This window comes from Xyrauchen texanus, chromosome 31 (genome assembly GCF_025860055.1).
Source record: "Xyrauchen texanus isolate HMW12.3.18 chromosome 31, RBS_HiC_50CHRs, whole genome shotgun sequence".
Taxonomy (NCBI): Eukaryota; Metazoa; Chordata; class Actinopteri; order Cypriniformes; family Catostomidae; genus Xyrauchen; species Xyrauchen texanus.
Window position 1 is genome coordinate 6,997,574 of NC_068306.1, and position 23,570 is coordinate 7,021,143.

Genomic DNA, 23,570 nt, shown 5'->3' on the forward strand with positions numbered 1-23,570 from the left:
GGCAACAATCCACAGAAAGGTGCTTCTTGCCTTTAGTGAAGAACAAGGCCAAAGAAACTTCAAAATCAAGCTCAGTCATTTAATAGCACAAATGAAGCACAGTGTATGAACAAACAAATGGAAGATGTAAACAGACAATGCTTCAAGGTACTCTGCGGACACAATGGGACAAATGTCTCCATTTGCCATTAGATCTACATTTAATATATGATGGGCCAGTCATAATGAAGCCTTGATTGCAGATGATGACCGCAGTCTCACTGGGTCTGTATGATGGTTTCCCTCCAGGTTTTACCACTCCATTTTCCACCACAGGTGTAGAACATGTCGCTGATATGGAGAAAACAGCATTTAGTAATACCACATTGGAAAAAACGCAGTACAGAATAAACAAATTATACATACAGGAGTGGTTACTGAATCTTTGATATACTGTACATGTATAAAGCGATTACAAAACAAGCCAGCCTGCAGGAAGTGGCACTCCTAGGAACAGAATTGACAGCTCCTAGACACCTGCCTGTTATGTTAAAGTACTTCTGGTTCACAGGCTGGTTGCATCAGCCATGCACAAGTCACAACTTGGACTAGTTATAACGTAACTGGGCAAAGTTACAATTTAAGGTCTTGCCACGTGTAAGAGCAGGTTGTGATTGGAGCTGAATTTGGATCTCCAAGAAAATAAAATATGTTATGTGCTGTGCTGTAATGTTAATATATGGGGGCAAAATGCACGGTTTCCTTCAATTCTAGGTCCCACATACCTGGCACACAGGTGGGACCATTTGGTGTCCAGGAACCATCTGCAATACATTTTGTATTGACCAAGCCCAAAAGGGACTTTAAACTGCAGTACAACCATTGAAAACCCCTGCCCTTGCACATTGAAGACCACCTACCTAGCACACAGGTGGGAACTTTTGGGGTCCAGGAACCATCTGCACCACAGCGGAGTTGATTTGCGCCATTTAGTCTGAATCCAGGAGAGCAGGTGATATTAACACTGGTGTTAAACACAAACCCTTGTGGAGAACCCATAGTATTGTTGAGTACCAAACCATTGGGGATGTCGATGACGGGACACTTCACCACTGTGGAACCAGAGAGCAAGATATTGGAGCAGAACATTGCTTTAATATTAGCGTAGGGTTCCCGTTTGGAAACCAATTCCTAATGTTTCAGGACCACTCTCTTTGGGACCACAAACAAACAGTCCCAGAATATTGCAAGTTAGTTAAGTGATGTATAAGTGTTATATCTCTTGAACTCCGTAAAATGTGTTTTAAGACAAAAAGGAAACAAATGCACAAATTGCTTTCACCCTAGAAAATACAAATGTGACATTTTTTGATTTATTGGCATTTAAAGTTGATTTCTATTGTTGCACAGTAGAGAGACACCATTAGCCACCACAATTGAAGAATGACCCACAAGAACTTGATTACGTCCCTTCTATTTTGCCATCTTACTTGGAAGTGTCTGATACTCCGAGTCACCAGTCCCACTTATCTGACCTGAACAGGATTCGAACCGGTGATCCCTGGCATGGGAGTCGGACGCACTAGCAAGGAAGCTAGAGAAGCCATGGCTCTCATGTGAATACATCTCTGAAGGCCAAGAGAGTGAGGTTTACACGCTGCACAGTACCAGTTGGCCATCATTACTCTCAGCCCCTTAAACCTCACTCCCATCTGTGTCACAGCACCAGTGTCACCGGTCCTACACGACCCGCTAAGAGCAGGATTCAGACCAGCGATCACCGGCAAGGGAGTCGGACGCATTAGCGAGGCGGCTTGAAAAGCCATGGCTCTAGCCTCGTCACTAGTGCTTCTCTTAAGGACAAAAGAGTGATGTTTACACACTGCACAGCTATCACATACCAGCTGGCTAAGTTACATATGCAGGCACATTTGATCCACGCTTCCCTCATTCCTCCACAGAATTCCACATGCTCCCCTAATAGAAATATCAACGTCATTCTGGTGAATCGGCTAACTGACATTTGTCTATAGATTCCCTAAAATAATTACTTTAGATGTGGGATTAAATGCATACAAGTAATCCATAAAACTCCAGTGGTTAAAGCCATATCTTCAGAAGCAATATGATAGGTGTGGGTGAGAGAGAGATCATATTCAAGTCCTCAACTATAAATCTCCACTTTTTGTTTTTAAGTAAATGCACATTCTTCAAGGGCATAGTCCCAGTTGGTCAAAAGTGAAATTTACAGAAAAAGGGCTTAAATATTGATCCATTTCTCACCCACACATATCATAGTGCTTCAGAAGATACTAATTTAATCACTGGAGTCACTACTTTTATTCTGCCATCTGGCCACCATTCACTTGCATTGTGAAGAGAGCTTAAATATTCTTTTAAAAATATTTTAAGACGTTATAACGCATTCTGTATATATAACGCATTCTGTAGACGTTGTAAACATCAGACATGGCATTTTTGGGCAAACCATCCCTTGAACAGATTTTTATCCAAGAAGGTATTAGAAACATCTTACATTCACATTCCATGGTCAATGGGGTCCAATCTCCATCCATACACGTTGATGTTGGACTGCCCCCTGTTTGTGTGGAACCCAGAGCACATTTATACACAACTTTCTCCCCATGTTTGAACGATGTTTTAAGGTTTAGACCATCCAGTTGCTTGCCCGGATATATTTTTGGCTTGCCACATGGTTTACTTCTTTGAGCCACTGAAACAGAAACATGGATGAATCAGATCAACTCCAAAGTGTTTAAGGGTCTAATCTGTTTATTACAAGTTAAATCGTCAAGTGAGCTGAATAATTCCCTATAAACAAAATAATAATAATAACATTTCCACAAGATGTAAACACATAAGGTGGATCCTAGCATAAAGAACAGTAGACGTACATATCTAAAGAAGTGAATACATTTTAAGCCCAATTTAATCCAATTGCCTTCTGGCATTGGTTTAATTGGACTTCGATTTAGAGCCAGTGGGGTGTAGTTAACTAGACAACGTTTTAAACCCCTGTAAACTAGACAAAGTTTTAAACCCCGTAAATCATACCCAATTGGGTATGATTTACAGGGGTTTAAAACTTTTATTTTAGACCTTTACTAAACTCTACAACTATTGTTGAGAAAACAGTTTCTCACCTACAAAATGGACAAAAACAAACATCACTACAATCCGTTTCATGATGACCCACATCCTGTAGAAATATTAAAGAAATCGATCTAGTTCAAAAATCTAGAAATGCAACAATTCACTTTCCATCCGCGCTAACCTATATAGGATGAGAGATTGCATTCACATGAACAGTCATTTGGAAATCAGGTAATTGTCCAATCATGATCAAATGTAGTTGATGACGCTTCACTTTCTAGTAGGCGGGGCCAGGAAGAAACGAGGGAGCGGATAAACTCTGGTCCACTCCAACACAGTAGGTGGCGATAATGCACTTTAACGTTGGTGCCACCCGCCATAAAACCGAAGAAGAAGAATGATGGAGTATGTCGGTCGGACATTTTTAACGGCTGGTTTTGAGGTATGCACATACTTTCGAGGAGTGAAAGTAATGTTTAAAGTTTTCGAAACTCTAACCTCAAGTTTGTATGCCTCTAAATTTAAACAATAGCTAGTTTATCTTTTGATGTGAAATGTACAGAGAATGGGCTGGATGATAAAATTACCTCAGAAAATATTTGTTTTCCCTCTTCCAACTGCAGTATTACTGACAATGTTATGAATTATAATTTGAACAGACATTTCATTATTTTATTAAAAGTATTGCTTTTATTATATTAAAATGCATTCCCCAAGAACGTATGAGAAAAGTTTTGAACATTTGCCTATCTTCAGATCAGTGTTGACTTCTGCATGCTGTCACATTACTGATAAATAAAGATGGTGAGTTGATGCATATTTATACCAAGTCACCCAGACAGGGACAATTTTCTATATTTTTCTAAGAGACATGGCCCATTCCCAGTGCCCTTTCTCCAGCCGTTCAAATGTGTACATCTTCAAAAGGAGGATGCCAAAATAATTTAAGGGTTTTGAATGATTGAATTATGAATACTGGATTAAAATTATACTGAGAAGTCAAACTGAGTGAAAAACATACCGTAACCCATGAGCAAAAGTAATAAAAAATGTATCCACATTTAATAGTTCACCGAAAAATTATAATTCTCAAATCATGTGCTCACCCATGTCATCTCAAACTCGTATGACGTTCTTCCGTGCAACACAAACATAGATATTTTAATGGAGATTTTATGTCTGTTTGCCCATACAATGCAAGTGAATGGTGACCAAATTTTCAAGCTTCAAAATCAACATACAGGCAGCATAAAGGTAATCCGTAAGACTCCAGTAGTTAAATCAATGTCTTCTGAAGTAACAGACCAAAATGTAACTACACTTGAAACGCCATACACAATACATCTTGCCATTGCTGTCTCTAGTCATCATGATTTCAAGCTCGATTAAACTTCCTAACTTCCTTGACTCATGTGCGCTCTGGCTAGATGGCGCTAGGAAGTGTAATCAAGCTTGAAATCACGATTGCCAAGGACACTGCTGATATCAAGATTTATATTAAAAAAAGGAGTTCGGTTTTGGGCAAGAACAGACAAAAATATATCACAGACGACTAATGACAAGTCAGAGTAGCTACTACTCTGCATTTGTTATTGTTAACATTCAAAACACAATGTTGACTACTTTGCCTTAAACTTTTAGTTTGTTTGTTTTGATTTTCTCCCCAATTTGGAACGCCCAATTCCCAATGAACTCCAAGTCCTCGTGGTGGCGTAGTGACTTGCCTCAATCCGGGAAGAGGAGGACGAATCTCAGTTGCCTTCGCATCTGAGAAGGTCAATCCGCACATCTTATCACTTGACTTGTTGAGCGTGTTACCGTGGAGACATAATAAAGCATGTAGAGGCTTCAAGCTATTCTCAGCGGCATCCACACACAACTCTCCACATGCCCCACCGAGAGAGAGAACCACATTATAGCGACCACAAGGAGGTTACGCCATGTGACTCTACCCTCCCTAGCAACCAGGACAATATGGTTGCTTAGGACAGCGTTTCCCATTCAGATAGTCAGGTGTGCTGTGGAAAATGATAAAATTCCACAAAAGAAATAAATGCCTGAAAAAACTCCAAACTCCTCACCTTTCGGAGAAATTCGCAATTTTGAAACCATAATTGGTCACTTTTGTGATTGTGAAGAGCGATGATTAATGTGCAAAAGTGAGTGATATTTATACGCGTTAAGGGTCTGTCACATGACTCGCGTCAGCGCTGCAGAATACATTGAAGTCTATGAAGTGATTTCATAGTTTACTGAGCTTGAGGGGATTTGAAGTTGATCCAGAGGTGTCACGATTGGGCAGTGAAAGCGATCGGTCTCTCGTACATCTGACATGTCTCATAGGTGGTGATGGAGGTCGCTCAATGTGGGAGGAGAATAATCCAGCATCCAATTAAAAATTTTTAGCATTTCCAATATGAAGCGACTGTGGACATCCTGGTAACTTAACATTGGAAATACACTCTAACTTTTTTGACACTAGACAGATTAATTTAGAAATGCACAAATACTCACAGCTCTTTCTCATCACTAGCAGGTCTTCACACTCATCCACAGACAGAAAGAAGATCTGAAGAACTACAATCAGAAACTTGTGTTTGTTTGGGGGGTTGATCATCCATTGCAGACACATTTAACATTGGCTTTATATTTTCCTGGATAGTTTAACAATGTGTCAATAAACACCCTTATTTCACCCCCACATTCCTGATCTAAAAACACTCCCACAGACCAAAGAGAAAATATTTAAGGTTAAGGTTGATTTAAGAACAGTTACAGTAAATTTGCATTGGATGTTTGGAGGACTGTACATGTTTGACTCGACAAAACTGGGATTTTGAAATTACTTTTAAACAAGGTAATCTCAGCATTGCATGTTGCTTATTTAACGTAGAACAATACTATTTTTGCCTGCAAAACAGACTTTACACAGATATTCACAAGTCATCCGTGACTGTTGGAACCCTGATGACATTTCTATTTCATTTTCATGGTGAAGAAACATTTCTGTAGATCCAGAGCCAGCTGCTGCTAATGAGAAACACTTCTGGAGACTTGGACCCTGTAGTGCAAATCTGCTATTCAAATGAAGCTGCGTACACACTGCCGGCAACTTTGTCGCTGCAGGTCGCCAGTGGCTGGCGGTCAAGTCGCTATTGGGCGTTCCCACTACTGGTTGCCTAGTAACGTTTATAAATGACATTCTCGGATGCCATTCCATTGCTCTTGCCAGCAAATTGCTTTTCTTGGCGCTAAAAGCAAACATTTTGGAGGGAAAAGACTAAATATAAATGGATCAGTACATAAAATGCTTTATATCAAAGATGAATGAGAAACAAGGCGTGCTCTTTGCCATAGCGGCTGTTTATCTGCGGCGAAAATGCAAATGCCGGTCTGTCTGGGTCCACAAAACCATTAAATCTCGGAGTCAGCATGGCGAGTACCACCGGCTGGTGCAAGAGCTGCGGCTGGATATACCATATCATAGAGCACTGGAAAATTGCTAACAGCAAGAATTAGCCTTTCATCCATCTTTCCGTTACTGCAGGAGCTGAGAGAGAGAAAGAGAGAGAAGGATCACGTGAGCTCTCCCGTCTTCTCTCCTATTGGCTGTCGCTTCCGTTAGTCGCTCTTCATTTGAATAAAGTTGAACTTGTCTCAACTTTGTCACGTCGCTGGACACGCCCACATCTAGTCGCCAACGCCGCGACAGCTCGTGTCTCCGGAAGTCGCTGTGCTCTCATTGAAAATGAATGGGATGGAGTCGCTGTCACGCGCGATGTCGCTGGCAGTGTGTACGCAGCTTAAGGACGCAGAGCAGGATGAGGATGCAAGGCTTTGACAAATGCATAATTTATCTTGCTACATTTCTTCTCTGAGCAACTGTCCTTTATTGATCTGTTGTTGGTTTTGCTTCCAGATTCGAACCAAGAACTGACTCTTACAGTGATTAAGGATGCCAAAAAAGCAACACTTGTGCTTAAAGGGATAGTTCACCTAAAGAATGTGAATTCAGTCATTGTTTACTCACCCCTGTGGTGTTATAACCCCCATATGTCTTTCTTTCTTTTTCTTAACACAAAGGAGAAATTGTGAAAAACAATTATGCTCAGTGATGTAATTGCTGGGGCGGCTGTGGCTCAAGTGGTAGAGCGGGTTGACCAATAATCGCAGGGTTGGCAGTTTGATTCCTGGCCCACACGACTCCACATGCCAAAGTGTCCTTGGTCAAGACTGAACCCCAAGTTGCCTTGTATGGCAGCTCTGCATCACTGATGTGTGTGTGTGTGTGTGTGTGTGTGTGTGTGTGTGTGTGTGTGTGTGTGTGTGTGAATGAGTCAGTGTAAAGCGCTTTGAAAACTGCTAAGGTTAAAAAAGCACTATATAAGTGTAGACCATTTACCATATGATGTTATATAGTGGCAGTTTATGGTGACCATTTCGTCAAGCTTCAAAAGGATGCAAAAAGGATCTAATAAATAATTCCAGGAAACTCGTGATTGTTAGGAAAGCATACGATGAGGTTTGGTAGGAAACAAAACAAAATCCAATGTATTATTTAGTTGAATCATCATCGACCATTGTTGTCCTGTGCTTGTTCATGAGAGTGCATGAGAGCAGAAGTAACGCTGCCCCTGCTCACAAGAGGGGCGTTCAAGCTCAATTTGACTCATTTATCTAAAAACAGGTCCAGCAAAGAGATGGTGACAACAGGCTGGGCATAGAAATGCATCTATTCTTCGACTTTAATCTCTTCAGACATGTTTAGTAAGTTGGGTTCTCTGGTTTGTGTGCAGTTGTGTTGTTTTCTGTTGTCACTATCACTGTGGTGGACCTGTTTTTAGATAAACAAATTTGTTTTGCTTGAACGCACCATCTCATGAGCGGGGGTAGTGTAATCGCTGCTCTCGTGCACTCTCATGAACGTGCACACGACAGCAATGGTTGAAGATGATTGCAACTGAATAAAGCATTTGATTTTGAATTGTTTCTCTCCAAACCTCATCGTATGCTTTTAGAAAAAGGCACGAGTCTCCTGGTATATTTTATCAGACTTGTGATTTATACCTTTTGTGTCCTTTTGAAGCTTGAAGAGGTGGTCACCATAAACTGCCATTGTATGACATCACAGAGCATTACATTTCTTTTCACAAGTTCTCCCTTTATGTTTAGAAAAGGAAAGAAATGTATACGTTTATAACAACACGGGGTGAGTAAACAATGAATGAATTTTCATTTTTTGGTGAACTTTCCCTTTAAGTGTGTCATGGTAAATAAAATATGCATGTGAGCCAAATTCTCTGGAAAAAGTGAAATTGTTTTCATGACATAAATATAATTGTTTTCATAAATGTAAACAAACATATGTTAACAAACTGCAGCAAAAATTAAAAAAAAATAAACAATTGTCTGGTATCCTGCACCAGATATTAATATATGTTAATATCTTAATATTGCTTCCTATTATTATATGAAGCATTTTTTTTAAGGAATTAGATAGAAAGTCAGATATAACAGTATGGCACATTTAGTATTGTCAGATTATGGCATTGAAGTCAACATGAAATAACATTCAGAACCCATTTTACTCCATGACATGACTTATTTCTGAGTAAAACAGAACAATCAATGAGATGGAAAAAAAGAGATGGGACTTGATTTGGATCAGGCATTGATTCGATTATGAACTGGAAGTTAACTACCATAATGGAGTCAGCTGGTTGGAGGGGTTGAAAAGTAAGAGGGGTTATTGAATCAGGCTAAAATCATTTTGATGAAAGATTCCAGGAATATGCACAGATGAAATGAGCACAATAAGACGTATATAAGACGTGTATTAATGAAGTAAATGGGGCCCAATTTGATTTCATGTGGACTTTGAAGGTTGTGTTTATAGAGGTATGTGGAAGTTACATGCATGAACACCCCAGAGGAAAATGCACAGGCTTAAGCTGTAAATACTGTATGCATTTGCATTTGGTCAAGGTTTTGGAAATGATCTGAATCTAACTAGTCCACATTCATGAAGCATTTTATGCCTGTTGTCATTTTATTTCATTTCTGATCAAGGGAAAGTTCATTGCATGACTTGGTCTATTCTTCTCCTGTGTGACTCATGAATCTGTCTTCTCTTCTTCATACGGCAAGTGCTTGTCCTCTACTCCCTCTCCCTGGCCTTGGTTCGGAGAGATATTGCCATGGCCGATGTCCAACACCTGAAGCTTGGCCAGGTGAGAGAAAGACTCTTCCGATATGGAGTGAACTGAGATACGGTTAAATCTGAGGAAGAAAGAGAGAGAATAAGAGCAACATTTTCCTTTTTGGGCAAACCATCCCTTTAATGTTCTGAAAGATTAATATAAAACATCATGAAATAATTGGAAACTTTAAGAATATCACAAGGGAACAAATTCCCAGTTTCAAGCATGCCACGGACAATCCCCCCCAGAGCAACCTGGAGTTAAGTGCCTTACTCAAGGACACAATGGTGGTGGCTGTGGGGATCGAACCAGCAACCTACTGATTACCTGTTTACCAGTTAAGTGGTTTAGACCACTACACCACCACCACTCCAGGCATGTCCATCTAGAAACTTCCATCAAGATTGGAATGATGTCCACCCACTGTGCTTTTCATTGATGCACATGATTCCATTTAGCACTGTTTTGATTTTCGTTCTACTTTTTATTGATAGAGACAGTAGAGAAGGGGTCGGAAATGATGGCCAAATAGGAAGGAGGGGCAGTTCATTATTATCAAACCAGGAAGATAATCCAACAGAGCTGCTGAGTTTGAAGGTTATTCTACTACTTATCTACGAGGACAGAAATGATCAGATCACTTACTGTTGCAGAGCGGATGGGTTTATCATTTGGCAAGTGCATATATACAGTATACACAAAGTACAATTTTTAGTTTCTATTTTATTTTTTGTCATTTTCAGCAAATTGAACCACACATATTTATGACTAATCTTGTTTAGATTAAATAAAGGACACTACCTGAGGAAGATGCCTTTGATGTTGGGAGTGTTGAGGAAGGATGTGTCAGATACTGTACTGATTCGGTTGTTCTGGAGGTGAAGAAACTCTAGAGACTCGGGCAGGTCAGCAGGTATATGAGACAACAGGTTACCAGAGAGATCCAGCGTCTAAAACATACAGACACACAATCTTCAAACGTGAAACCAGAATGCCACATTTATACAATTCAGAAGATGTCAATAGACAAATGTTTGTGTTTGGTTAAAAACAAATCACATATGAAAGCATGGAATAGAAATACATTTCTTAAAAATGATTTTGCTTTAATAAAAACTTGGAATTGGTGTCTGCTTAATTCCCCTCTTTCCTCAGAAGAATTTATTTGCTGTATCTGCCTAAAAACAGAAATGAAAGCTCTCTGTGTAATCATTTACTCTGCAGGGTGTTATGTATGGGTTCATTCTGCATTTGTAATGAATCATGGGTTTTAATGAATCCCATCTAATTTCCGGTGTCATGATAAATATAGTCTGCCCGGTAAATCGAGTCCCCATACAACATCACAGCAATTCAATTGCCTGGTAGAGCAAGTAATGGGTACTCTATTCAGTTCCTGATTAAAAAGCTTACAAATTCACTTTATGGTATATGCAGATATAAGTATGTAAATACGGCATTTAATGTCTTTTAAATCATGTTACACACAATAATATATAAATTAAGTTTGTTTCAGTTAGCTAGACTTCAATTACACGCAATTATGATAACATGATGGTTTTTGCTCTGGCATTACAAAAGGTTACCCCCATCGGGACTCGATTTACCAGGTGGACTCAGTTTATCATGACAGGTGTCCTATTAAATGTTATGGTACTGGAGACATAGCAAAGGGAACTAAAGAGTCATACATTACAAACTTACTGGATAACTTCAAACATAACCAGTGGGAAATCTGAGCAAAGCCCAGTAAAATGCCACTTGTGGAAAAATTGAACCTTACAATGAAAATGCTTTAAATAAATATGCCATAATTTCCTTACAGGACATTTTATTCTTAGCTGTGCTTTGTGTGTTTCTCTATATCCTCCTGCTGTAATGTATGATCCCCACCACCAGAGAGCACCTTCTTGCTCTTACCGTGAGTGCGCTCAACTCCTGCCAAGCTCCCTGGTAGATTGAGTTCAGCTTCAGTTGATTGTTTGCCAGGTAGAGCTCTCTCAGTTTGGTCATACCCAACAGTGCCCCCTCTGGTATCAAAGTAATTTGGTTGTCCTTCATCTTGAGAATCTCAAGGCTCTTGGGCAGTCCCATTGGAATCCCCTGCAGCTTGTTTCCCGACAGATCCATATTTTCCAGAAGCCTGAGCTTCCTGAAGGCCTCTCTGTGAAGCTTTGTGTTGGTGAGCCGGTTGTAACTGAGGTTGAGCTCCGTGAGGGTGTACAATGTGATGAAATCATTGCGTCCAATTTCACTGATGAGGTTGTGGGGCAGCATGAGGATCTTTGCTCGGCGAGGAAGACCACGTGGAACTCGCTCTAGCAGATTATTGTACAGGTGGATGGTGTGGAGTTGCTTAAGACCCTGAAAGGCGGCTGGATGGATTGAACGAGACCGGAGACAGTTGTTGTGCAGGAGAAGGTACTCCAAGTTCCGAATGGATGCCAGTGCATTGGCTGCAATGCTCTGGATAGAGTTCTTCTCCAGGTGTAGCAGGATTAGATTCCGCGGAAGGCCAAGAGGAACCGTGGTCAGGTTGTTATTTGACAAATCCAGATATTCCAGACTGTTTAATTGACTAATGAGAGAAGGCAGGACATATTCCATCAATTACAACTCTGGTAGGTTTTTATAAGACTATGAACAAGAAGAAAGCTGAGCAATGGAAAGAGTGGGAGGAAATTGTTTTACTTGGTTATTCAGTCATGCTGACCTGAAGGTCTGGTTGTCTACACCATCATTACTCAGGACGTTGTTTTGAAGGTAGAGCTCTCGAAGATTGGACAAATGATCAAACGCACCTGCGGGAATCTTCTCCAACTTGTTATTCTAGTGTGAAAAACAGATTATTGTAAGAATCATTTATGGACGTCTATTGTTTCAGGAACAAGCCACAGAGACACACTGTATGGCAATGTTGTCATCAAGTTTAATTAACAAACTTTACCTTGCCTTTTTGTTACCATTTTCTATTCTTAGTCTCACAGGGTTTTTAAAGGTAGCCCAGAACCCTTGCTTGTCATATGATCAGATATGCACAAAAATCAGATTTCTTCCACTCCAGGCAGTCGGCATTGAGCCCCTCCCCGCTCGCGGTCGGTGGCCACAGACCCTGCCACGTTACAGCGGCTGGTAGGGGTCACCTCCGCCCCTGGCAGTGGCCCTGAATGCTCCAGGCGGTCGGTTAGGAGCCCCTTCTCCTCTCGAGGTCCGCGGCTGTTCCTCCGGAAGATGGCTGCGGCTGCTCCGTTGGGGTGGATGGTAGCGGTGAGAACTCCACAACGGCATATCCCTCCCCCTTCCCGGGTTTTCGGCACCAGTGTAAAGCAGTTCAATGGAAAGGAGGAGGCGAGATCCGGCTTGACAATATAAATAATATTTGTAATAAAGAACTAAAACCAAAAGACACAAACGCACACATAGGACGGACTGCCCGTAAACTCTCTTTCTCTGTAGCACCAACATCCGCAGTAGGCCTTTATCCCTCTCGTAGGCTTGATTAACCTGATAAGGGGCCGGGAGTGGAAAATCACAACCCCGCCCGTCCTCTGCCCTGTCACAGTTGCTAAATGGTTGCTAACTGGCCCAAGTCAAAATAGACCATCCCCAAGTCTGTATGATTTCCTGATCCCTAGATATGCGTCATAACTTTTCAACTGAAATTTAAGAGATGTTTCACAAATGTTTTAGGCAGAAATTCATATTATGAGATTAAAAAATTATTTAGTATATAAACCATGATTCTGTATTTGTTTAAAAAAGACACAATGTGTAAGTATTCCAATTATAAACAATTTTTTTAACTCAAAATGAAGGGTTTATTGTGTTTCTACTGTAGAAGAGTAGCACCACCACCGGCAAAATAGGTGACACTCTTTCCAAATGTAACGGTAATATAAAAGCAATGTCCAGGTTTACAAACAATAGAGAGTTTGACCCAAAATGGGGTTTGACAAGCAAGAATCAGTGAAATTTGACATAAAAAAGTGGCATGACATAACTCGATGCGCCTTATTTGAATTGAACGCTGTACAAATTACATTTGAGAGCTGTGGTAAAGCGGCATTATTCATGTAGATATAGACATAGATTTCTTTGTCATTTACAGAGCCTAAACATTGTGCAATATATCTTCATTTGTGTTCCATGAAAGAAAGAAAAGTCATAGGCATGTGGTTTTAGAATTGCATGATGCTGAGTAAATGGTGACAGAATTTTCATTTTTTTTGAGCGAAGTAAGCCTAATCAAGCAGCTATTTGAGCTGGATGTGGAGTGGACCACAGGAGTGGCCATACCTTCAGGTGTAGTCGGTTGAGGGCGATGGGCAGATTCTTCGGGACATACCGGAGGAAATTACTAGAAATAATGAGAATTTCTAGGTTGTCTGATCCATTAAACATGTTCTCTGGTAGACTGGCATCTGTTAGCTTGTTGTTATGGAGATACACAGACCTGACCCACAGCACATAGATGACTGATTAACATACACTGAGCAACAAAATGCAACACAATGCAGAACATGTCAAAAGAGAGCTTCATGCTTACTTCAGAGCAGGCTTCTGGCCAAAGGTGCCGGGGTAGATTCTGATGAGCTGGTTTGCAGCGAAATCAGCACTGACCAAAGAGGAAGGAAGGTGTCTCGGAGCAGCCGTGAGCTGGAAAAAAAGTTTGAGTTTATCATTACGTAAGGGATAATGTACAGTCAGCCGGCTATTATTCTGCTTTGCATCCGGGTCCTAATGAACTTGTCTGGGTTTACCAAATGGCTGACTCTACATTATCCCTTACTTATTACAAGGCTCTCTGGAATGATAGATTCTGATTGGTCAATGGCGCCCTCTAGCGGTCTGATATTTCTCTGTAACAACCGCACACCCGCATATCAGACCGCTCATCCGGGTATTTGCAAGCCATCTTTCCTGCTTCTCGAATTACTGTGCGATTTCTACTTAGTAGAATTGGGGCTGTTTTAAAGGTAAAGGTGGCCACACCAAATATTGATTTAGCTTTTTTTTTTTTTTAAGTTTATTGGACTTTGTATGATGTTTATTGATAAATGAAAACTATTTATGGCATTATTTTGGAAGACATCCTCAATATGCAACATTTTTCACAAGTGCCTAAAACTTTTGCACAGTACTGTATATATGTGCTGTCAAACACTACTAACACCATTTCCCATTTTCATATACATCAAGTCATTTTATTAGCAGGCTGGTGAGATTACACAGGCCAGCGTCATTGTGCCTGCAGGGATAAAAGCATGGCGGAAAGTTTTGCAAGACCAAGCACAACTTAAAATGGCCTTTTGAATTGTGTCAGAGGGGGTGACTCACCTTATTATTTGCCAAGTATAAATAACTCATCCTTTCCAGAATTTGAAACACTTCATCATCAAGACCTGCACACACACAAACATTATTACATTACATGCCGCACATTATTTTGTAAAATAATGAATGTGTATGGACAGTCTACATCAGGGGTCGGCAACCTATGGCACGCGTGCCAGCATTGACACTCGGAGGGGTAATACCAGGACTGGACAGAGAAATCATCCCGGGATTTTTCATAGCAACTTGCCTAAAAGTTGTTGTGCATGGGGGATGTTGAGCCAAAAGTTGTTGGGGGTTGGGGGGTGCATGGGGGGTGTTGAGCCAAAAGTTGTTGGGGGGGGGGGTTGGGGGTTTGGGGGATTGGGGTGATGTTTGCTGTCCATTGATGGCATATCGGCATATGGCTCATTTCAACTAATCGCTGAATTTGGGCGCGCACACAGCCATTGGCCAGTCAAATAAAAAAATGGCACTCCATGTCAAAAAGGTTGCCGACCCCTGGTCTACATCATAAAACTAGACTGAAGCTAGCATATAAATAACACCAACTACGATATGTGAGAAAGTGTAACAGGTGTGGCGGAATCAAAACATATATAATACGCAACGTAGGAAAGGTGTACTGAGTTGTTCCTCGCAGGCTACTCAGCCTTACATGCTCCGATTAGGGTGGAGGTGGGGTTAGGGCATCTGCTGCCTGCAGGAACAAACCCAGGCACATCTGTACTCTAGACAAAACACCAATAATCTTTTGCCCCACTTTATGTGGCTTAAATTGGCATATACAGGTATACGTTTTCAGGAGGTGGACGCTCGACTGCACATTCTCGCACAGAAACTGATTGTGTGGAGCAGTGCAAGCTTATTCATTATGGGCAATGCATGTCCTGAGCACGATGAGCCCTGGTGCGTATTTACTATACTGAAAATGGAGACTTCACCCGCAAGCAGTAAACCAGGTGTGCAAGAGATACAAGCAAGCTGCCTTATCTCATCACTTTGCCGAAAACCCTCACTGACTTTCATCTTAACCAGTGTCAAAAGCAAAACCATGAAAGAGAGACCCAGCATGTGCAGAGACTGAGAAGGACGTGGCCGGTCAGAAAACTGCAGACTGGTATACTTTTGCACCGATTCTCGCTGTTTTTCAGTGTCTCACGTGGGGCTGCGGCATATTTTAGACACCGTGTCAAATTAAAAGGAACTTCCGTTTTTAAAAACGCATCTTGAGGAAACTTTTTTTAGTGCGAGTGTCACAAAGTTTCGACTTTCTGAAGAAATTCAGGATGCAAAGGGGACTTCATGTGATTGATACACATGATTCCAGATTGTTTTTCGTGTCGCAAAGTTTCGCCGCTTGATAAACCTTTTTCTCTGGGGCGCTGAGGGGCGGGAGTGATTTACATTTCTGCATTTGGCAGACACTTTTATCCAAAGCGACTTGTTACAGGGACAATCCCCCCGGAGCAACCTGGAGTTAAGTGCCTTGCTCAAGGACACAATGGTGGTGGCTGTGGGGATCGAACCAGCAACCTTCTTATTACCAGTTATGCGCTTTAGCCCACTACACCACCACTCCTAAAAACCGTGTGTCTATACAGTTACTATATGGTTACAAATGTTACGATGCTTAAATACAGCCTACTGCAACAAATGTACTTCCTTGGAGATCAAATTGTAAAGAGTGATCGATTTCGGGTTGGGTTCGAGCTTAAAATTGGACAGTCCCGGTCGGGTCACACGGTCTCGGGTATTGGCGTGGTTTGGGCTTCAACTTAATGCACGTACAGACCTCTACACTAGAGGCACAGAAATTACACACTTGGCCTTTAAGTAATGAAAAGAAAAATGTATGATATGATTCCTTTGACCATACATGCAGAAAAAAGCTGTTCCTCTGTTGGCAACTTAAACACAGCACGCCCCTCTTCATCCTGCTCTCTCTCTCTCTCTCTCTCTCTCTCTCTCTCTCTCTTTCATCCTGAACTTCTGTAACACATTATCTCGCTCTATTTAGCTGCTGTCCTCCTCTGACCTCCTCATTCCGCTCTCAACCTCTGTACCTTGTGTTGTGAGGCGGTTGTTCTGTAAGTTTAGTGTCTCCAACTGCTGAAGGTGCGAAAGATGTTCTAGTGTGACATCTGTGATCTGGTTATTCTGGAAAGACAGGGAAAACATTTATTTAAAGAAACAGTTTACCTTAAAATGAAACCACTGTCATCACTTACTCCCCCTAATGTTGTTCCAAACCAGTTTGACTTACTTTCTTCCATGGAACACAAAAGGAGATGTTTAGCAGAATCTGCAAGCTGCTCTTTTCCATACAATGAAAGGGAATGGGGACTTGCAAATCAACGAGGTACAAGCTAAATATTCAGTAGAAGAACACACACCTGCAGAGAGAGCTGACGGGTGTGTTCAGACAGTTCTGGCGGGAATTCTTTGAGGCTCACTCCATTGCAGTCCACCGCCCTGTCCACAGTGCAGCTGCACTTTTCTGGACAAAATATCTCTTCCTCCACATTCTTCACCACTCCAGATGTGTCTTCCCCCTCTCCATCCAATCCCACTTCCTTCTCATCCAGCAGGTGATGGTCCAGGTTAGTTTTTCCTTGACCTCGCACAAGAGTCCAGCCCAATAGAACCAAACACAAGATCTCCAGCAGGCCACACCGCTGACCCATCACTTCCAGGCCTGAATATACCTTCACGTGGCCCAAACAAAGTCCAAAATACCTCCTCCAGCTCTGGAATATGTCCAGCAATCCAGCCAGAACCAAATCAAATCTGGACCTCTGGGCATCAAAAGACACCTGCTCAAATGTACAGAGTTCTGGAGAAATGAGGCAAACAATTGCAAGTTTAGGAATTAAAATGTGACATTAATGACATTAGTGGAGATCAACTGGAGACTTTTGCTTAAAGGAATATTCTGGGTTCAATGCGAAGTTAAACTCAATCGACAGGATTTGTGGCATAAAGTTGGCACTTACAATGGAAGTCAATGGGGCCCAATCCATAAATCTCTGCACCAGAACATCGTAGAGACTTCCGGTTTTGTTCATTTGACTCAGGGTAGCAAGGAGGCTTTTAAGTATCACCTTGGTAACTGCCTAGCAACCAGATGGGGTTACCCTAGCCACCAATTAACAAAACACATATCTCTGCACCAGAACATCATAGAGACTTCTGGTTTTGTTAATTTGACTCAGGGTAGCAAGGAGCCTTTTAAGTATCTCCTTAGTAACTGCCTAGCAACCAGATGGGGTTACCCTAGCAACCAATTAACAAAACACATATCTCTGAACCAGAAATTCGTAGAGACTTCTGGTTTTGTTCATTTGACTCAGGGTAGCAAGGAGGCTTTTAAGTATCACCTTGGTAACTGCCTAGCAACCAGATGGGGTTACCGTAGCAACCATTTAACGAAACACATATCTCTGCACCAAAACATCGTAGAGACTTCCGGTTTTGTTCATTTGACTCAGGGTAGCAAGAAGCCTTTTAAGTATCACCTTGGTAACTGCCTAGCAACCTGATAGGGTTACTCTAGCAACCAATTAACAAAACACATATCTCTGCACCAAAGCCTTGTAGAGACTTCAAGTTTTGTTCATTTGACTCAGTGTAGCAAGGAGCATTTTAAGTATCACCTTGGTAACTGCCTAGCTACCAGATAAGGTTACCCTAGCAACCAATTAACAAAACACATATCTCTGCACCAAAGCGTTGTAGAGACTTCTGGTTTTGGTCATTTGACTCAGGGTAGCAAGGAGCCTTTTAAGTATCACCTTGGTAACTGCCTAGCAACCAGATGGGGTTACCCTAGCAACCAATTAACAAAACACATTTCTCTGCACAAGAACATCGTAGAGACTTCTGGTTTTGTTCATTTGACTCAGGGTAGCAAGGAGGCTTTTAAGTATCACATTGGTAACTGCCTAGCAACCAGATGGGGTTACCGTAGCAACCATTTAACAAAACACATATCTCTGCATCAAAACATCGTAGAGACTTCCGGTTTTGTTCATTTGACTCAGGGTAGCAAGGAGGCTTTTAAGTATCACCTTGGTAACTGCCTAGCAACCAGATGGGGTTACCCTAGCAACCAATTAACAAAACACACATCTCTGCACCAAAGCGTTGTAGAGACTTCTGGGTTGGGACATTTGACATTTGATATTCATAAATACTCACTGTTTCAAAAGTATAGCCATAAAATGTAAACATTATACATGTTAACATGATTTTTAGTGTGATAAAATTGCGTATTAAATGTATCAGTGTAAAGTTATGCTGAGAAAATGTATTGCTTGAATGCACCGGTAGTGGCTTTTGATAAAAGTGTCTGCAAATGCATACATGCGTATGTAATGTGAAGAATAGATGGATGACAAAATAAAGTCAGAAAGCTGCTTAATGTATGATCAAAGAGTAATGTGTGTAATTTGTATGCACGTTTTATACATTAACACTCTTAAACCTACATTTCAATTCTCAAAGAAGCATATTCATATTCATATTCATGAAATGCAGGGTTTGATGGAGTACAATCTCATTACTTGATTTGTGATTTCTCAATGGTTTGCATTGCTCTTTAAACAAATGGTAACTGCTTGCAAACAATATAACCGCAATTAATGCAGAGGGAACAAATGAATGTGGTTTAATTTGCTCCAGTAAATAAAAACTAGTGTGGAAGGGTTCCTTGAGTTCATGCACCCCTTTCTCCCAGTGGAAACACCAACAAACCCCTGATTTGAGAGCAGTTTCCACTATAGAAACACACACATTACATTTACTGTAGCCTGATTTCCCAATGTCCTGCTAAGGAATTGGAGGGAACATGAACTGGAAAATATTCTGGCATGAGTTCCAACAATCACATTCTGGTGTCTTAAACATGGTGCTGATCTGAGGGGGGTACTTGGGGAAAATACTTTCTAGAAAAATCAGTTAGCTGTCCAATGACTGCAAAAACTAACAAATAATATTATATATACACACACACACCAGTTACTTTATTAGTTACACCTGCATACCTACTTATTCATGTGATCATCTAATCAGCCAATCGTGTGGCAGCAGTGCATAAAATCATGCAGATACGGGTCAGGAGCTTCAGTTAATGTTCACATCAACCATCAGAATGGGGTAAAATGTGATCTCAGTGGTTTTGACCATGGCATGATTGTTGGTCCCAGATGGGCTGGTTTGAGTGTTTCTGTGATTTTCACACACAACAGTCTCTAGAATTTACTCCGAATGGTGCCAAGAACAAAAAACATCCATTGAGCGTCAGTTCTGCGGATGGAAATGCCTTGTTGATGTTCAACGGAGAATGGCCAGACTGGTTCGAGCTGACAGAAAGGCTAACTTTGGCTTCTACTTTCACTAAGGTTCCACTTCTGCCAGCCAAGAACAGAAAGCTGAGGCTGCAGTGGGACGACCGTCTGTGTACCTCAGCAGAAATCCAGATATGTTAGACAAAGCAATGTTTTTCCAGTCATTAACTGTCTAGTTTTGGTGAGCCTGTGCCCACTGCAGCCTCAGTTTCCTGTTCTTTGCTGGCAGATGTGGGACCCGATGTGGTCTACTGTTGTAGCCCATCCGCCTCAATGTTCGATGTGTTGAGCATTCTGAGATGCACAACTGGCAATTGTTATTTGAGTCACTGCAGCCTTTCTGTCAGTGTTTCAGTCCACAGAACTGTCGCACACTGGATGTTTTTGTTTTTGGCACCATTCGGAGTAAATTCTAGAAGCTGTTGTGTGTGAAAATCCCAGAAATACTCAAACCGGCCCGTCTGGCACCAACAATCATGCCACTCTCCAAATCACTGAGATCACATTGTTCCCCATTCTGATGGTCGACGTGAACATTAACTGAAGCTCCTGACCCGTATCTGCATGATTTTATGCACTGCACTGCTGACACACGATTGGCTGATTAGATGATCACATGAATGATTAGTTCTACAGGTGTACCTAATAAAGTGGTCGGTTGAGTGTGTCTATACTCTATTTATATATATATACGAGTCGGAGCCTGGATAATTTACCCAAGGGGGCATTTAAAATTTCGAAGGGGGCACAGATTTGCCACATTACAATAAAATGTAACATTGCTGAAAATTTCAGCTTGGCAGCCATCTTTGGAACGGTGAAAAGTTTTATAGTATAGTAGTTTTAGATATTTTGTTTATGCAAAAATGACTAATGATATATATATATATATATATATAGAGAGAGAGAGAGAGAGAGAGAGAGAGAAATTAGACTGCTAAATCCTATATATATATGGTTAGGGTATATATATATATATATATTAAAATGTATGTATTGAATATTTTTAGTATTAGTATTTTTAGTCATATATTTTTGGCCATTTACTGTATATGTCTATGTATATACATTTAATTTAAAGATATAAAATGTTAATGTCTTTGTACAAACAAAGTCTTTGTAAGATTTCCTTTCTTCTATTGAAACTCACAACATGCTGGACAACATGATCATCAGATTTGGTTCATGCACGCTCAAGATCATGCTGTCATTAAAGCAGAAGAGGGTCTTAACAAACACTATGACATTCTGAAATTCATGCAAATAGTTCAATTACATTTTTCACTCAAAAGCAAAATCAAAGCATTTTCACTAGTGGTCTCAGACTTATGGACCCCACTGTATACAGTATGTTGAACAATGTGCTCAATTCATTTGCCAAATAATAAAATAGCCATAAATTATTGAAGGAAATATATGTTCTGAGACTAAACCAAATACATGTACACATACTGTACATACAGTCACACATACTGTGCACACGTTTATACGACTAAATGTAACTTACCAACATTTTCCAGAGTTTAAATACTATAAACCAGCACTATGAAAACCACAGCCAGCACTGCATAAACACGACACGAGATAACCTAGAAAACACCTGTTTTATGTCATAACATCAGTTGAAATACTCTGGAAATGGCTGCATGGATTGTATCGACATGCAACTATCCCAAAAACTGTGAACTGCATTAACAGAAACTGCTGTATAATATACAGATTCATACCTTTATGGCCTTTGTGTCCAAAGACAAGCGCAAGACCTGAGGCAAAAGTCCAAGGGTCAAAGGGTCCTAAAAAAGCTCATCCACATCACAAGATCAGGAGAGATGCAGAGACACGGTCACCGTCCAGATGTGGGACGACTCAGAGTGGAAACTGCAAAGAGGGAAAAGGAATAAGCGGCGTCGCCAAAAATGAACTTCTTACTTTTTCATGATTATAGTGGAAATATAAGGCTAGTGTGGATTTTGTGTTCTGGAAAAAATCAGTTTGAACATCAATAGCTTGGAGATATGTTCTCACTTTACTCGTACAATATTCAAATCTAGAACGTTGCACAGTTAGGACACAAATAGGTCAGCTCAGTAGAACATGTGGCTTTTATTATCCTCTCGGGTTTAGACCGCATCACTTATAATACACAAGCAGTAACTTCTTTTTCCATGCAATTTGAATTCGCTGTTGTATCCACTGTAACGTGTGCTTTATGATTTGGGTTGATTATTGATCATGGATGGGAATTGTGCATAATGGCGGTGTTATTACGGTAATGTTATATGTCAAAGTCAAGATGGTAATAATGAACCACACACACACACTAACATACACAAAGTCTCTCTGTTATTCCGGAAATCCTGGCACTGATGACAACATTCCTAGAGATCCTTTTTTTACTTTCAGGCAAGGCTTTAGCCAAGCCAATGTTAAAACTTCTCTTTGGAAACTCTACATGTCTCGTTTTAATTAAAGGAATATTCCGGGATCAATCCAAGATAAGCTCAATCGACAGCATTAGTGTCAAAATGCCGATTACCACAAAAATGTCTTTTGACTCGTACGTTAAAAAAAGGCACAAATCTGGGTTTCACTGAGGCATTTACAATGGAAGTGAACGATGAACAAGTTCATTTGACTCAGGGTAGCAAGGAGCCTTTTAAGTATCACCTTGGTAACTGCCTGGCAACTAGATAGGGTTACCCTAGCAACCAATTAACAAAACACATATCTCTGCACCAAAGCGTTGTAGAGACTTCCGGCTTTGTTCATTTGACTCAGGGTAGCAAGGAGCTTTTTAAGTATCACTTTAGTAACTGCCTAGCAACAAGATGGAGTTACCATAGCAACCAATTAACAAAATACATATATACAATATACATGTTAACATGCTTTTAGTGTGATGACATCACTTAATAACCTTTTCTGTGTACAGCTATAGCCAATTTTACAACTTCGTTGCCATGACGATGTGATGTCAACAAACCCTAAAATGACAATTTAGACATCTTTACAGCACAAATAATACACAAGTTTTAATAGAAGATTGAATCTATGTCCTTTTATAAAATAATAAGCTTCACATTTCTGCCTTTAAACCCTCCAAAAATTGGCCCCCATTGACTTCCATTGTAAGCGCCTCACTGGAACCTCCATTTTTGCAATTTTTTAAGGAAAAGGAATTTTTGTGGTAATCGACATTACGCCACAAATGCTGTCGATTGAGCTTAACTTGTATTGAACCTGGAATATTCCTTTAAAGAGCAACTGGAACGTTAAAACAACTCCTTTTGTGTTTCATGAGAGCAACAATGTTATACATGTTAGACCAGTATTTCGGTACCAAGTCGATACTTAAATAAAATAGATGTAACGATACCAGTGTTTCTGCAGTATCAGTAGATCCTTGCTCCGACTCAAACCGGTACAAGCACGCAGTATAACTGACACATGATAGCTTTAAAATGCTCACATGCTTATTTTGAACACATGTTCTGTTACTCATTTTACACCGAATGGACAATTACTCACATTAAAATTGTGACATGTCCTAGTGTGATTTTATTAAACCGTGGAAGCTGCAATCTTAGTGTGGATA

At 40.6% G+C, this 23,570-nt stretch overlaps 1 protein-coding gene across 2 annotated transcripts; it reads right to left on the reverse strand.

The window, feature by feature from the left end:
• Positions 1–899: 899 nt before the first annotated feature.
• LOC127625410 (podocan-like) lies at positions 900–22,074 on the reverse strand. 2 transcript variants are annotated; one of them, XM_052100693.1, is made up of 13 exons: positions 22,006–22,074; positions 21,703–21,853; positions 17,024–17,463; positions 16,694–16,787; positions 14,631–14,695; positions 13,840–13,949; positions 13,590–13,746; positions 12,007–12,122; positions 11,214–11,871; positions 10,095–10,243; positions 5,608–9,372; positions 2,516–2,713; positions 900–1,091 (listed from the first exon to the last, which is right to left on the reverse strand). In XM_052100693.1, the coding sequence occupies exons 3-11, from the start codon at positions 17,312–17,314 to the stop codon at positions 9,207–9,209; spliced, it is 1,806 nt and encodes a 601-aa protein (XP_051956653.1). In that variant the 5' UTR covers positions 17,315–17,463; positions 21,703–21,853; positions 22,006–22,074; the 3' UTR covers positions 900–1,091; positions 2,516–2,713; positions 5,608–9,206. The 2 variants fall into 2 exon arrangements, with proteins under 2 accessions (XP_051956653.1, XP_051956654.1); XM_052100694.1 differs by having other exon boundaries at positions 22,012–22,028.
• Positions 22,075–23,570: the final 1,496 nt, after the last annotated feature.